This window comes from Triturus cristatus, chromosome 3_1 (assembly GCF_964204655.1).
Source record: "Triturus cristatus chromosome 3_1, aTriCri1.1, whole genome shotgun sequence".
Taxonomy (NCBI): domain Eukaryota; kingdom Metazoa; phylum Chordata; class Amphibia; order Caudata; family Salamandridae; genus Triturus; species Triturus cristatus.
In genome coordinates, this window is record NC_140583.1 from 1171977869 (window position 1) to 1171994316 (window position 16448).

General features: G+C 42.7%; 1 protein-coding gene across 1 annotated transcript in view; it reads right to left on the reverse strand.

Annotated features, from left to right (window-relative positions):
• The window catches only part of ROBO3 (roundabout guidance receptor 3), a 1168980-nt gene that overhangs the window by 231037 nt on the left and 921495 nt on the right, over positions 1-16448 (reverse strand). Inside the window, exon 18 of the mRNA XM_085646102.1 lies at positions 1448-1625. Coding sequence (XP_085502228.1) covers positions 1448-1625 — 178 coding nt within the window. The remainder of the gene's footprint in view (positions 1-1447; positions 1626-16448) is intronic.

Here is a 16448-nt window from a genome sequence, read left to right on the forward strand (position 1 = left end):
GTAAGGAATCTATCATTAACGTGTCTCTTTCAGATGTGGTGCAGAGTATATACACACACACACACACACACACAGGGCAGATTTGATGTTTGCAAAACTCATCTCCCCTTTGGAGACCCTGCCATGGATTGAACCACAACCAACAAACATCAGTCTGCATGCAAAGCAATCAATGCTGCAAAAGGTCCTAGAAATGCATAACCCTGCCCTGCGCAATAGTCATGTTAGCTGATATATCCTACAATATAATGATCGGGCTGGTTCTACAGAACTTGCACACAGAAGAGAGTTGGTTGTGCAGCTCATTTTTACAGATATGATGGGATTGAGCAGCAGTGTATGCAAGACATCAGTTTGCCAAAAGAACTGGGAGAGACCGGGACAGACGCAATGGGTTTAAAGGTCACATCCCAAGTTTAGTAAAAGCCAGACAAAAGAAACAAGGACAAGTAACCAGAACAGGAAAAAGCTGGGTGAGAAGAGAAGGATGTGTCTCAGTTACAAGTCAAAAAGAAACAACTATGGTGACATCAGCTCTATAAGGAATTAGCAGGGTCAAAGATAACATGCAACAATCAGAAGGTTCACAAACACCAAACTATAAAGACTCTGACATGCTTCCTGATAGATATTAGATTGAACATATGTCTTTTCAGTCACAGAGTGATACTTTGATACTCCAAAAGACAAAGACAAAACTGAAATGGATTAGTTAGGTGGAGGGCTGAAAGACCAAGCCACTCCTACAGGCTTTCCCCTCCCTGCAGGGACAGACAATAACAAAAAAAAACCACACAAGTTAGACGGGAAGGTCGCAGGAATCACCCCATAGGGAGTCCAGCAACTTACAAACTACTTCACTAAGCTTACGAGCAGAGTAAGGGAAAGTTATTTGAAATCATTGAGCCCCTCTGTTGAGTAAACACACAATGGCAGAGAAAAGATTTGTCTGAGAGCCTAATTCACCTGGAGGCTAAGAAATAGGGGAATACTGACCAATACAAAAACTGCATACCAAAACTCAGCTTTAGTGGAGTGTCATCATAGCTTGCAATGCTGGCTTTAAACAAATATTTTCATAGGAATATATATGTGTTTATCCTAGTGCCACATCAACAACATCTTACATGTCATCATCACTTCTTGCACCAGCAGCAAATTTATTCTAGGATAAATATCACATAAAGTGCAAACAATTTAATGACATAGAAAACATAGAAAATAGGGTGTCTTTTGCCAGATCAACACTAGTACTACCAATTTGCATGGAAATAAAATGCTTTGCTTGAACATCTGAAATCTCAGATCCATTTTCCAAAAATGAAGGGCATATTGCTGAAATGTCAGACTTTTCGCAGTGCCATAGTTTATATAATGATTTAGATATCAAATGAACATGAAATTCTACCATCCCATTCACACAGAGCCCAGCTGATAAGCTTTTCACCTGTGTAATGACTAAGCTCCTTCCTCTTCTTCCTTCGGTAGTAGATCCACATACTGAAGCTCATCAGTATTACCCAGCATGCAGCACCAGTTCCTGCAATGAACGCTGGTTGCTTGACCACATCAGTGATCTGCTCTGCAAAGCTAATTTTCTCTCCATTATTGACAGTAAAGAGGTTCTGTTCCATAGGATGCTCTGAAAACAATCACAGGAAACATATTCATCTCAGTTGGTCAACTTTGAATGAATGTTTATGGTCTATCGCGATAGATCAAATAAAGTTTATTGATTGATTGATTGAATGAATGTTATATTACAAAAAGTAAAACTCAGGGGATATGCAATATTACAGATGTAATTATCCAGTAGCATTATAAACAGTGCTGCTATCACACCATGCAACATACAACAATGTGCTACTACGATGAACTTTTAATACTACTAGGCCACACACTGTTTACAGTGGTGGGAAGATAAATTAACAACTGACCTTCCGCAAGATACGATCAATGATACCACAGAAATGCATATAATGCTGTTTTTACAGTCAGAGAGAAGAGGTGGGACAGCCGATTTCCAGGCTTTACAGATCTCTCTTCTTCCCAATAAAATAACATAAAAAATTAGCCTAGCCGCAGTTTTATTTGAAGCCAGAATACTATCCTGGCCCAATCCAATAATTATTAGCGCTGGGGTTACTTCTATTCGAATTCCTGTTACATCCGTCAAAAATTCACATAAATCCATCCACAATTTTGTAATTAGGGGGAAAGTTAAAAACACGTGACTGTCATTTGCTGAAGAATCCTGACATCTTGAACACATATGCTGAGTTCCTGTAAATTTTGTCAGTTTCGCCGAAGACCAATAAACCTGATACAGAATTAAAAGATGGTTTCGCTTAAGGTAAGCCGGTTTAACTGCCTCACAAAGCAATGTAAACAAACTCAACCAAACATCTCTCAAATTAGTGGTATACACAACATCACCCCAGAGTTTTTGGATATCCTGACTCATATTATCTTCTGATTCAATCAAAGTTCGGTACCACAAAGCCACCTCTTTTTTGATATTCCCTATTCTCATAGCTTGAATTAGCCAGGCATCGTCCATCTGTCCCTCCGACTGTTGGCGGGCCCACCAAGCGGACAGTTGATAGTATTTGAATCTAGTTAGTTGCCCCCAAGTACACAATGTCAAAACTTCCCAACTCATCAGATCCATACTTATTTCTAAATCTCCCCAATGGGAGATACCTGCTTGTTGCAAAGGTAGGCTGAGTAGATCGTCTAAACATGCAGGAGTACCTGGGGAACCCCAAATTGGTGAATAATCTGAGTAATATGAGATTCCCAATTTTTTCCGTATAAATACCCAATTCTTAAGCGCCTGGAGGAGAATTTTTAACCTTACTCTTTTAAAAAATGTCGGGTCTCCGAACTTCAAAAGGAACTGATCTTGTCCGTCCCCCAAATCACTAAGCAATGCCCCATTCATTATGCCTAATGCAGAATTATCCGGCTTATTTAATAATATCCGAAAATTCTTAAAATGAAATACATGTGTGTAGACCCAAAGGTCCGGAAAGGCAAGACCACCACTCTAAGCTAAGGGTCTGTATGTTTGTTTTTTGCTAGGCACCCTCCCGTTGAGACCATTCATAAACAAATGGTAAAAAGACCTGGCTTCAAGCCATTGCCCAGCCTGTGGTCTTGAAGACGAGACAGAGGTACATGTTATGGTTTTTTTGGCCAGAGTACCTTGGGTCCCAATGTAAATGGATTTGCCCCAGTTTGTTAAAACTTGGGTTTGACTAGATACCTTGTAGCCCAGAGAATTAAAAAAAGTGATACATCTCCTTTAATTGTCTTTGCCGTTAGTAAATTGTTTACTGAATGTCTGGTATAAGTGTAGCAAATTTTTAACAAAAGAAGCTCCATGATTTCTAACTTCTACTTTTAATAACCATGATTTTTAACTAGAGTACATTTTAAATGCTTTTTAGACTTTTACTGTGACCGCATAGTGTCATGAATTTGCTTTCTGCACTTAGCTTTAGGACATTTCTCTTTTGTACTGGCACTTTCAAAGTATGATATTGTGCCTATCCCATGATTATTGTAATAACTGTGTATGTATTATGAACTTTATGGTTGTATAATCAATTGTCATTATATATATATATATATATATATATATATATATATATATATATATATATATATATAATAATTCTCAAAAAGCTTCTTCTGGGATACTGGGACCCTGGGGAAGGTGGTGTACACTCCGGCGAAGCGTGCCGGTACTAAATCTCCAACCAAGCAAAATAATTACAGTACGCTCTCAGGAAGGAATCAGGCAGCACATAGTGGAAATCATCCAAACAACGCGTTTCGGCATTCTTCTAATATTTCAGATCTGAGTTTTTTGATCTTAGAACACGTCCCTACAAGTCCCAGGGGTGGGGATAGGGTTCTTAATCTTTGACAACAGGAATCCCGCTATATAATAGATTTTCAAACAAAGAGCCCGGGAGGTTTAAACATCGATGAGGAATTATCAATACACCTTAGAGTAGGGTCATAACTGGGAACCTTTGCAAATTGAGATGCTTTTCTGAGCTGATTGGATATATGTATATCTTTGTTGCAGTTTTTATGTATTTTTATGTACTCTTGTGTAAAAGTATACACAATTTTGCCTACTTCTATCAGCTGCTGTATATTGTATTTTGAGATAGAAGTAATTGGTTTTAATTATTCACTTCTTGTTTCTTTTCCCTATTTTTTCTTTGTGTCATTTACAGGAGGAAACAAAGGGGTTCTTTCGATATGTATTCATCAACATGGGTGATTTATAACCCCCCCCCTCCTTGTTCCCTTGATGTGATCGTTATAATTGAGATATAACAAATTCTTTTTTCTACTTATTTTTTCTACTCACTGTTTCTAATAAGTTCTTTAAATAACAAATTTTTCTAATAGATCACTAACAGGTGACTGTTGGTGACACGATCTGGTTTTGTGTACAAAAAGTGTGACATATTATCTTAAGACACAGTGTTTTGCACCCGGTATTTGTCTGTGGCATGCAAAGATCATTATGGTATCTAGAAATCTAGGGGCATTGGCCCGTTTTAATGTAATATGTGCTGTTATTACGATGCACATAATTTGTACACATTTACTAGTGTAAATGATTTGCGAATACGTTGCATTATATCTTGGGTTTCCTCCCTTTAAATGTGACATTGAGCAGAGACAGACTATTGTATCTGCACACTCTCGCTTGCTTGAAACACCATGGTGGTGTAAGACGATCACACAAGGAGAAGTGTATTTTGGGATGAGTAAATAGATATTGTTTTGATTGCAAATATGTGCACTGGCACTGTAAAGTTGACTGTTCTTTCGCCACTATGAATTTATATTTTCAGGATGGCCGTCAAATGATCTTTAATCTTTGTTTCTCTTTTGCATTATACAAATCAACTTTGGGTAATTCATTGTCCTATGTAAATTCTTAAGCTATATAATTTGTTTAAATGCAACGAGTGTTCGTTTCAATCCAAACAGTGGAGATATTTCGAACTGTAACTAAATACTCTCCATATATATTTGCATCATTACAAGATGGATGCCAGAGTTGAATAAGAAAACATTGTCCTATGTCTATGTTGATGTCTGAACATTGCTGATCGTGTCACAACTTTATTAGTTTTTGTTATACTTTGCACTACTACACGTGAACAAGGCTGTCGCCGAAACGCGTTGTGTAGATTAAATTTGGATGATTTCCACTACGTGCTGCCTGATTCCTTCCTTCCTTCCTGAGAGCGTACTGTAATTATTTTGCTTGGTTGGAGATATATATATATATATATATATGTATATCAAGACCACGAATGTGGTCGAAACGTGTCGTCCTTTTCTGCTATACCAAAAATAAACCTGCTGAACTGACAGAGTGGGCTCGTGTGGATCTTTTGTTCTGGATTTGCATTTCCTTGGATATATATATATATATGTGTGTGTGTGTGTGTGTATATATATATATATGTATGTTAGAAGATGCATCAAATTATCATGTGGATGTCATCAGTGATGTCACTGACCACGTCATGAGTGAGGTAATATGTAACGTCATCAACATTGCATTGCAGGGGCGCAAGTTATAGTTAGCTCAACTAACTATAATGGGCAAATTTCTCTGTTTTTTGACAAGTGAAATGTCCAACTAACTATAAGGTCCCTGAAACCTGTTTTTTTTTCAGAAATTTTCTAAGGTTTTTTAAATGCTAATTTCTAACTATAACGCCCCTGAAACTTATGGTTTTTTCAGTGAATTTCTAAGGTTTTTTAAATGCTAATTTCTGAATATGCCTACATTGGTAGGATATGTGCAGAAAGAGGAGAAAGGCACAGAAAGAAGCTACAGAAGTCCAGAAAGAGGAAGAAAGGTGCAGAAAGAGGCCTACTTTGACTGTACCTTACAACAGACACATACAAAGTAGCCTAATCACTAATCCTTCTCCCAAGATGTCTTAAACCTCACTTTTCTCTTGAAGGTTCACTATTAATCAACTGCTCAGAATGTTAGCTCTACATACCAAATATAAAATAGCAATCCAAAGTATATCACTGTTGTAAGTTTAACCAAGTTTGTGAAGGTATGCATGCGTGCCTCTGCTTTTATCGACTGACATGTTACATAAATATAAACATAGAAATACTTGAATACCTGTGTTTTAAAAAGCTTACTCTGTAAATATGTGTACAAAGAGGTGTATGTATTACTTTCTGCTCATAATACAGGGCACATGGGTATTCAATAGTATATTTGAGGGAATCTATAACACCTATATACACAAGACATGTCTGCCTGTGCAACAGAATGACAAAACACTTATAGAAGAAGCTACCTACTTTTTAAGCCACCATCTTCAGATGCATAACAAATGTGAATACATATACAAGTAGACATATACCTCAGTCACAAAAGCATGCAGACCTTTAAACTACAGAAAGAAGTTACAGAGGTGCCGAAAGAAGCAAGAGGGCCCAGAAAGAGGGAAGAGAAGTGCATAAATAAGCAACAGAGATGCAGACAGAGAAAGTGGGGTGGAGAAAGAGGGAAACAGTAAAAAGCAAGACAGTTGCAGAAAGAAACAAAAGAAGTGCAGAAAGAAGGAAAAGAGGTACAGAAAGAGGCAAGAGGGAGCTGAAAGAGAGAAAAGGGGTACAGAAAGAGGCACAAGGGTTGCAGAAAGAAGCAACAGAGGTGCAGAAAGAGGGATGAGGGGTGAAGAAAGAGGCAAGAGAAGTGCAGAAAGAAGCAACAGAGATGAAAAAGGGAACAGGGGTAGAGAAAGAGGCAAGAGGTATACAGAAAGAAGCACAAGAGGAGCAGAAAAGCAAATGAGCAGAAAGAAGAAAGAGGTGTGGAAAGAGGTACGGGGGTGCAGAAAGAAGGAAGAGGAGTGCAGAAAGAAGCACAAGTGGTGCAGAAAGAAGCATGATAGGTACAGAAAGAAGCAAGAGAAGTGCAGAAAGATACAACAGAGGTGCAGAAAGAGGCAAGAGAGGTGCAGAAAGAGGGGTGAGAAACGGGCACGAGGGGTACAGAAAGAATAAAGAATGTGCGGAAAGAAACATAAGAAGTGCAGAAAGAAGGAACAAAGGTGCAGAAAGAGGCAACAGGGGTGAAGACAGAGGGGTGGACAAAGAGGAAAGGGGGTGCAGAAAGAAGCAATAGGTAAAGAAAGAAACAAAAGAAGTGCAGAAAGGAGCAACAGAGGTGCAGAAAGAGGCAAGATGAGAGCAGAAAGAGGGAAGAGGGGTGCAGAAAGAGGCACGAGGGGTGCAGAAAGAAGCAAGAGAAGAGCAGAAAGAAGCAAGAGAAGTGCAGAAAGAAGCAACGGATGCAGAAAGGGGGAACTGGGGCGTAGAAAGAGGCAAGAGGGATACAGAAGGAAACAAGAGAGGCGCAGAAAGAAAAAAAAAGAAGTGCAGAAAGAAGGAACAGAGGTGCAGAAAGAGGCAAGAAGGGTGTAGAAAGAGGGGTGCGGAGCAGAAAGAAGCAAAAGTGGTGCAGAAAAAAGCAAGAGAGGTGTAGAAAGAAGCATGAGGAGTGCAAAAAGAAGCAACACAGGTCCAGAAACAGGCAAGAGGGTGCAAAAAGAGGGAATAGGGGTACACAGAGAGGCATGAGGGGTGTAGAAAGAAGCAGGAGAGGTGTAGAAAGAAGCAAGCGAAGTGCAAAAAGAAGCAACAAAGGTACAGAAAGACAGATGAGGGGCGGAGAAATAGGGAAGCGAAGTGCAGAAGGAAGCAACGGAGCTGAAAAAAGGGGGAAGAGGGGTGGAGAAAGAGGCAAGCAAAGTGCAGAAAGAAGCAACAGATGAAAAAAGGAGGAAGAGGGGTGGAAAAAGAGGCAAGAGGGGTGCAGAAAGAAGCACAAGGGTGCAGAAAGTAACAAAAGAAGTACGGAAAGACAGAACAGAGGTGCAGAAAAAAGCAAGAGGGGAACAGAAAGAGGGAACAGGGGTGCAGAAAGAGGCACGAGGGATGTAGAAAGAAGCAAGTGATGTGCAGAAAGAAGCAAGAGAAGTGCAGAAAGAAGCAACAGAGATACAGAAAGGGGGAAGTGGGGTGGAGAAAGAGGCAAGAGGGATACAATAAGAAGCAAGAGAGTTGCATAAAGAAACCAGTACAGAAAGAAGGAACAGAGGTGCAGAAAGAGGCAAGAGGGAGCAGAAAGAGAGAAGAGGGTTGCAGAAAGAGACACAAGGGTTGCAGAAAGAAGCAACAGAGGTGAAGAAAGAGGGATGAAGGGTGGAGAAAGAGAAGTTCAGAAAGAAACAAAAGAGATGCAAAAAGGGGGAACGGGTAGAGAAAGTGGCAAGAGGGGTGCAGAAAAAAGCAAGAGGTGCAGAAAGAAACAAAAGAAGAGAAGAAAGAAGGAACAGAAGTGCAGAAATAGGCAAGAGGGGTGCATAAAGAAGGAAGAGGAGTGTGAAAGAGGCACATGGGTGCAGAAAGACGCAAGAGGGGTGCAAAAAGAGGAAAGGGGTGCAGAAAGAGTCATGAGAGGTGCAGAAAGAAGCAAGAGACGTGCGGAAAGAAACAAAAGTAGTGCAGAAAGAAGGAACAGAGGTGCAGAAAGCAGCGAGAGGTACAGAAAGCAGCAAGAGGGGTGCAGAAATAGGCAAAAGAAGTGTAGAAAGAAGCAAGAGAGATGCAAAAAGGGGGAAGAGGGGTACAGAAAGAAGCAAGAGACGTGTAGAAAGAAACAAAAGAAGTGCAGAAAGAAGGAACAGAGGTGCAGAAAGAGGCAAGAGGGGTGCAGAAAGAGAAAAGAGGGGGTGTGAAAGCGGCATGAGGAGTGCAAAAAGAAGCAAGAGGAGTGCAGACAGAAGCAACAGAGGTGCAGAAAGAGGTTGGATGGGTGGAAAAAGAGGCAAGGGGTCCAGAATGAAACAAGAGAGCTGCAGAAAGAAGGAACAGAGGTGCAGAAAGAGGCAAGATGGGTATAGAAAGAGGGACGAGGAGTGCAGAAAGAGGGAAGAGGGATGCAGAAAGAGGCACAAGGAGTGCAGAAAGAAGCGAGATGCAGAATGAAGCAAGACAATTGAATAAAGTAGCAACAGAGATACAGAAAGGGGGAAGTGGGGTGGAGAAAAAGGCAAGAGGGATACATATAGAAACAAGAGAGGTACAGTAAGAAACAAAAGAAGTGCAAAAAGAAGGAACTGAGGTGCAGAAAGAGACAAGAGGGGTGCAGAACGAGGCAAAAGGGGTGTAAAAAAGGCACATGGGGTACAGAAAGAAACAAGAGGGGTGCAGGAAGAAGCAACAGAGTTGCAGAAAGAAACAAAAGAAGTACAGAAAGAAGGAACAGAGGTGCAGAAGGAGGCAAAATGAGTGCAGAAATAGGGAAGGGGATACAGAAAGAAGCATCAGGGGTGCAGAAAGAAACAAGACAGATGCAGAAAGAAGCAAGAGAAGTGCATAAGCAAGCAACAGAGATACAGAAAGGGGGAAGTAGGATGGAGATAGAGGTAAGAGGGATACAGAAAGAAACAAGAGAGGTGCAGAAAGAAACTAAAGACGTGCAGAAAGAAGGAACAGAGGTGCAGAAAGAGGCAGAAGGGGCAGAAAGAGGGGAGAGGGGTGTGAAAGAGGCACGAGGGGTGCAGAAAGAAGCAAGAAGGGTACAGGAAGAAGCAAGAGAGTTGAGGAAAGAAACAAAAGAAGTCCAGAAAGAAGGAACAGAGACGCAGAAAGAGGCAAGAGGAGTGCAGAAAGAAGGATGAGGGCTGCAGAAAGAGGCACATGGGTTGCTGAAAGAAGGGACAGAGGTGCAGAAAGAAGTAAGAGAAGTGCATGAAGAAGCAACAAAGGTGCAGAAAGTGGGATGAGGGGTGCAGAAAGAAGCAACAGAGATGCAAAATAGGGGAACAGGGGTGAAAAAAGTGGCAAGAGGGGTGTAGAAGGAAGCAAGAGAGGTGCAGAAAGAAACAAAAGAAGTGCTGAACGAAGGTACCAAGGTGCAGAAGGAGACAAGAGGGGTGTAGAAAGAGGGAAGAGGGGTGTGAAAGTGCACCAGGAGTGCAGAAAGAAGCAAGAGGAGTGCAGACAGAAGCAACAGAGGTGCAGAAAGAGGTTGGATGGGTGGAAAAAGAGGCAAGGGGTGCAGAATGAAACGAGAGCTGCAGAAAGAAACAAAAGAAGTGCAGAAAGCAGGAACAGGTGCAGAAAAGGGCAAGAGGGGTACAGAAAGAGGGACGAGGAGTGCAGAAAGAGGGAAGAGGGATGCAGAAAAAAACAAGAGATGGATGCAGAAAGAAGCAAAAGAAGTGCATAAAGAAGCAACAGATATAGAAAGGGGGAAATGGGGTGGAGAAAGAGGCAAGAGGGATACAGAAAGAAACAACAGGGTGCAGAAAGTAACAAAAGAAGTACGGAAAGACAGAACAGATGTGCAGAAAAAAGCAAGAGGGGAACAGAAAGAGGGAAGAGGGGTGCAGAAAAAGGCGTGAGGGATGTGGAAAGAAGCAAGAGATGTGCAGAAAGAAGCAAGAGAAGTGCAGAAAGAAGCAAGAGAAGTGCAGAAAGAAGCAACAGAGATACATAAAGGGGGAAGTGGGGGTGGAGAAAGAGGCAAGAGGGATACAATAAGAAGCAAGAGAGTTGCATAAATGAACAAGTCCAGAAAGAAGAAACAGAGGTGCAGAAAGAGGCAGAAGGGAGCAGAAATAGAGAAGAGGGAGCAGAAAGAGACACAAGGGTTGCAGAAAGAAGCAACAGAGGTGAAGAAAGAGGGATGAAGGGTGGAGAAAGAGGCAAGAGAAGTTCAGAAAGAAGCAAAAGAGATGCAAAAAGGGGGAACGGGTAGAGAAAGTGGCAAGAGGGGTGCAGAAAAAAGCAAGAGGTGCAGAAAGAAACAAAAGAAGAGCAGAAAGAAGGAACAGGTGCTGAAAGAGGCAAGAGGGGTACGGGAAGAGGGGTGAGAAACAGGCATGAGGGATACAGAAAGAAGCAAGAGAGGTGCAGAAAGAGGGAAGAGGAGTAAAAAACAGGCATAAGGGGTGCGGAAAGAAGCAAGAGATATGCAGAAAGAAAGAAAAGAAGTGCAGAAAAAAGGAACAGAGGTGCATAAAGAGACAACAGAAAGAAGCAAGAGAGCTGCATAAATAAACAAAATAAGTGCAGAAAGAAGGAAAAGAGGTGCAGAAAGAGGCAAGAGGGGTGCAGAAAGATGCAAAAGGGGTACAGAAAGAAACAAAAGAAGTGGAGAAAGAAGGAACAGAGGTGCAGAAAGAGGCAAGAGGAGTAAAGAAAAAAGCAAGAGAAGAGAAGAAAGAAGCAACAGAGATGCAGAAAGGGGGAAGTTAGGCAGAGAAAGAGGCTAGAGGGATACAGAAAGAAACAAGAGGGGTGAAGAAAGAGGCACAAGGGTTGAGAGGTACAGAAACAAGCAAGAGAAATGCAGAAAGAATCCACAGAGGTGCAGAAAGAGGGATGATGGGTGGAGAAAGACGCAGAGAAGTGCAGAAAAAACCATAAGAGATGCAAAAAGGGGGAACAGGGGTAGAGAAAGTGGCAAGAGGGGTACAGGAAGAGGGGTGCAGAAAGAGGCACAAGGGTGACAACAATAAGGGACAGAGGTGCAGAAAGAAGGAAGAGAAGTACAGAAAGAAGCAACAGATGTGCAGAAAGAAGGATGTGGGGTTGAGAAAGAAGCAAGAGAAGTGCATAAAGAAGCAACAGAGATGCAAATAGGGTAACAGGGGTTGAGAAAGTAGCAAGAGGGGTGCAGAAAGAAGCAAGAGAGGTACAGAAAAACACAAGAAGACCAGAAAGAAGGAACAGAGGTGCAGGAAGAGGCAAGATGGGTGCAGAAAGAGAGAAGAGGGGTACAGAAAGAAGCTTGAGTGGTGCAGAAAGAAGCAAAGAGGTGGAGAAAGAGGCATGAGTAGTCAGAAAGAAGCAACAGAGGTACAGAAGGAGGCAAGAGGGGTGCACAAAGAAGAAAGAGGGGTGTAGAAAGAAGCAAAGGGGTGAAGAAAGAAGTAAGGGACGTGCAGAAAGTAACAAAATAAGTGCAGAAAGAAAGAACAGAGGTGCAGAAAGGCAAAAGGGATGCAGAAAGAGGCAAAAGGGGTGCAGAAAGAAGCAAGAGGAGCGGAAAGAAACAAAAGAAGTGCAGAAAGAAGCAACAGATGTGCAGAAAGAGGCAAGAGGAGTGGAGAAAGAGGGAAGAGGGATATAGAAAGAGGCACAAGGGGTGCAGAATGAAGCAAGAGATATGCAGAAAGAAGCAAGACAAGTGCATAAAGAAGCAACAGAGATACAGAAAGGGGGAAGTGGGGTGGGGAAAGAGGCAAGAGGAATACAGAAGAAACAAGAGAGGTGCAGAAAGAAGGAACAGGTGCTGAAAGAGGCAAGAGGGGTACGGGAAGAGGGGTGAAAAACAGGCATGAGGGGTACTGAAAGAAGCAAGAGAGGTGCAGAAAGAGGGAAGAGGGGTAAAAAACAGGCATAAGGGGTGCGGAAAGAAGCAAGAGATATGCAGAAAGAAAGAAAAGAAGTGCAGAAAAAAGGAACAGAGGTGCATAAAGAGACAACAGGGGTGAAGAAAGAGGGGTGGGGAAAGAGGCAAGGGGGTACAGAAATAAGCAAGAGAGCTGCATAAATAAACAAAATAAGTGCAGAAAGAAGGAACAGAGGTGCAGAAAGAGGTAAGAGGGGTGCAGAAAGATGCAAAAGGGGCACAGAAAGAAACAAAAGAAGTGGAGAAAGAAGAAACAGAGGTGCAGAAAGAGGCAAGAGGAGTAAAGAAAGAAGCAAGAGAAGAAAGAAGCAACAGAGATGCAGAAAGGGGGAAGTTAGGCAGAGAAAGAGGCTAGAGGGATACAGAAAGAAACAAGAGGGGTGAAGAAAGAGGCACAAGGGTTGCTGAAGGGGAGAGAGGTGCAGAAACAAGCAAGAGAAATGCAGAAAGAATCCACAGAGGTGCAGAAAGAGGGATGATGGGTGGAGAAAGACGCAGAGAAGTGCAGAAAAAACCATACGAGATGCAAAAAGGGGGAACAGGGGTAGAGAAAGTGGCAAGAGGGGTACAGGAAGAGGGGTGCAGAAAGAGGCACAAGGGTGACAAAAATAAGGGACAGAGGTGCAGAAAGAAGGAAGAGAAGTACATAAAGAAGCAACAGATGTGCAGAAAGAAGGATGTGGGGTTGAGAAAGAAGCAAGAGAAGTGCACAAAGAAGCAACAGAGATGCAAATAGGGTAACAGGGGTAGAGAAAGTAGCAAGAGGGGTGCAGAAAGAAGCAAGAGAGGTACAGAAAAACACAAGAAGACCAGAAAGAAGGAACAGAGGTGCAGTAAGAGGCAAGATGGGTGCAGAAAGAGAGAAGAGGGGTGCAGAAAAAGGCGTGAGGGATGTGGAAAGAAGCAAGAGATGTGCAGAAAGAAGCAAGAGATGTGCATAAAGAAGCAAGAGAAGTGCAGAAAGAAGCAACAGAGATACATAAAGGGGGAAGTGGGGTGGAGAAAGAGGCAAGAGGGATACAATAAGAAGCAAGAGAGTTGCATAAATGAACAAGTCCAGAAAGAAGGAACAGAGGTGCAGAAAGAGGCAGCAGGGAGCAGAAATAGAGAAGAGGGAGCAGAAAGAGACACAAGGGTTGCAGAAAGAAGCAACAGAGGTGAAGAAAGAGGGATGAAGGGTGGAGAAAGAGACAAGAGAAGTTCAGAAAGAAGCAAAAGATATGCAAAAAGGGGGAACGGGTAGAGAAAGTGGCAAGAGGGGTGCAGAAAAAAGCAAGAGGTGCAGAAAGAAACAAAAGAAGAGCAGAAAGAAGGAACAGGTGCTGAAAGAGGCAAGAGGGGTACGGGAAGAGGGGTGAGAAACAGGCATGAGGGGTACAGAAAGAAGCAAGAGAGGTGCAGAAAGAGGGAAGAGGAGTAAAAAACAGGCATAAGGGGTGCGGAAAGAAGCAAGAGATATGCAGAAAGAAAGAAAAGTGCAGAAAAAAGGAACAGAGGTGCAGAAAAAGGCAAGAGGAGTAAAGAAAAAAGCAAGAGAAGAGGAGAGAAGAAGCAACAGAGATGCAGAAAGGGGGAAGTTAGGCAGAGAAAGAGGCTAGAGGGATACAGAAAGAAACAAGAGGGGTGAAGAAAGAGGCACAAGGGTTGAGAGGTACAGAAACAAGCAAGAGAAATGCAGAAAGAATCCACAGAGGTGCAGAAAGAGGGATGATGGGTGGAGAAAGACGCAGAGAAATGCAGAAAAAACCATAAGAGATGCAAAAAGGGGGAACAGGGGTAGAGAAAGTGGCAAGAGGGGTACAGGAAGAGGGGTGCAGAAAGAGGCACAAGGGTGACAACAATAAGGGACAGAGGTGCAGAAAGAAGGAAGAGAAGTACAGAAAGAAGCAACAGATGTGCAGAAAGAAGGATGTGGGGTTGAGAAAGAAGCAAGAGAAGTGCATAAAGAAGCAACAGAGATGCAAATAGGGTAACAGGGGTTGAGAAAGTAGCAAGAGGGGTGCAGAAAGAAGCAAGAGTGGTACAGAAAAACACAAGAAGACCAGAAAGAAGGAACAGAGGTGCAGGAAGAGGCAAGATGGGTGCAGAAAGAGAGAAGAGGGGTACAGAAAGAAGCTTGAGTGGTGCAGAAAGAAGCAAAGAGGTGGAGAAAGAGGCATGAGTAGTCAGAAAGAAGCAACAGAGGTACAGAACCTCCTTCTGTACCTCTGTTGCTTCTTTCAAGAGGGGTGCACAAAGAAGAAAGAGGGGTGCAGAAAGAAGCAAAGGGGTGAAGAAAGAAGTAAGGGACGTGCAGAAAGTAACAAAATAAGTGCAGAAAGAAAGAACAGAGGTGCAGAAAGGCAAAAGGGATGCAGAAAGAGGCAAAAGGGGTGCAGAAAGAAGCAAGAGGAGCGGAAAGAAACAAAAGAAGTGCAGAAAGAAGCAACAGATGTGCAGAAAGAGGCAAGAGGAGTGGAGAAAGAGGGAAGAGGGATATAGAAAGAGGCACAAGGGGTGCAGAAAGAAGCAAGAGATATGCAGAAAGAAGCAAGACAAGTGCATAAAGAAGCAACAGAGATACAGAAAGGGGGAAGTGGGCTGGGGAAAGAGGCAAAAGGAATACAGAAGAAACAAGAGAGGTGCAGAAAGAAACTAAAAGAAGTGCAGAAAGAAGGAACAGAGGTGCAGAAAGAGGCAAGAGGGGTGCAGAAAGAGGTAAGAGGGATGTGAAAGAGGCACGAGGGGTGCAGAAAGATGCAAGAGGGAGCAGGAAGAAGCAAGAGAGTTGCAGAAAGAAGCAACAGAGATACAGAAAGGGGGAAGTGAGATAGAGAAAGAGGCAAGAGGGATACAGAAAGAAACAAGAGAGGTGCAGAAAGAAGGAACCGAGGTGCAGAAAGAGGCAAGAGGGTACAGAAAGAGGTAAGAGGGGTGTGAAAGAGGCACGAGGGGTGCAGAAAGAAGCAAGAGGGTGCAGGAAGAAGCAAGAGAGTTGAGGAAAGAAACAAAAGAAGTGCAGAAAGAAGGAACAGAAGTGCAGAAATAGGCAAGAGGGGTGCATAAAGAAGCAAGAGCAGTGTGAAAGAGGCACAAGGGGTACACAAAGAACCAAGAGGGGTACAGAAAAAAGCAAGAGAGTTGCAGAAAGGAACAAAAGGTGTATAGAAAGAAGGAACAGAGGTGCAGAAAGAGGCAAGAGGGGTGCAGAAAGATGCAAAAGGGGTGCAGAAAGAAACAAAAGAAGTGGAGAAAGAAGGAACAGAGGTGCAGAAAGAGGCAAGAGGAGTAAAGAAAGAAGCAAGAGAAGAGAAGAAAGAAGCAACAGAGATGCAGAAAGGGGGAAGTTAGGCAGAGAAAGAGGCTAGAGGGATACAGAAAGAAACAAGAGGGGTGAAGAAAGAGGCACAAGGGTTGCAGAAAGAAGCAACAGAGGTGAAGAAAGAGGGATGAAGGGTGGAGAAAGAGGCAAGAGAAGTTCAGAAAGAAGCAAAAGAGATGCAAAAAGGGGGAACGGGTAGAGAAAGTGGCAAGAGAGGTGCAGAAAAAAGCAAGAGGTGCAGAAAGAAACAAAAGAAGAGCAGAAAGAAGGAACAGGTGCTGAAAGAGGCAAGAGGGGTACGGGAAGAGGGGTGAAAAACAGGCATGAGGGGTACTGAAAGAAGCAAGAGAGGTGCAGAAAGAGGGAAGAGGGGTAAAAAACAGGCATAAGGGGTGCGGAAAGAAGCAAGAGATATGCAGAAAGAAAGAAAAGAAGTGCAGAAAAAAGGAACAGAGGTGCATAAAGAGACAACAGGGGTGAAGAAAGAGGGGTGGGGAAAGAGGCAAGGGGGTACAGAAATAAGCAAGAGAGCTGCATAAATAAACAAAATAAGTGCAGAAAGAAGGAACAGAGGTGCAGAAAGAGGTAAGAGGGGTGCAGAAAGATGCAAAAGGGGTACAGAAAGAAACAAAAGAAGTGGAGAAA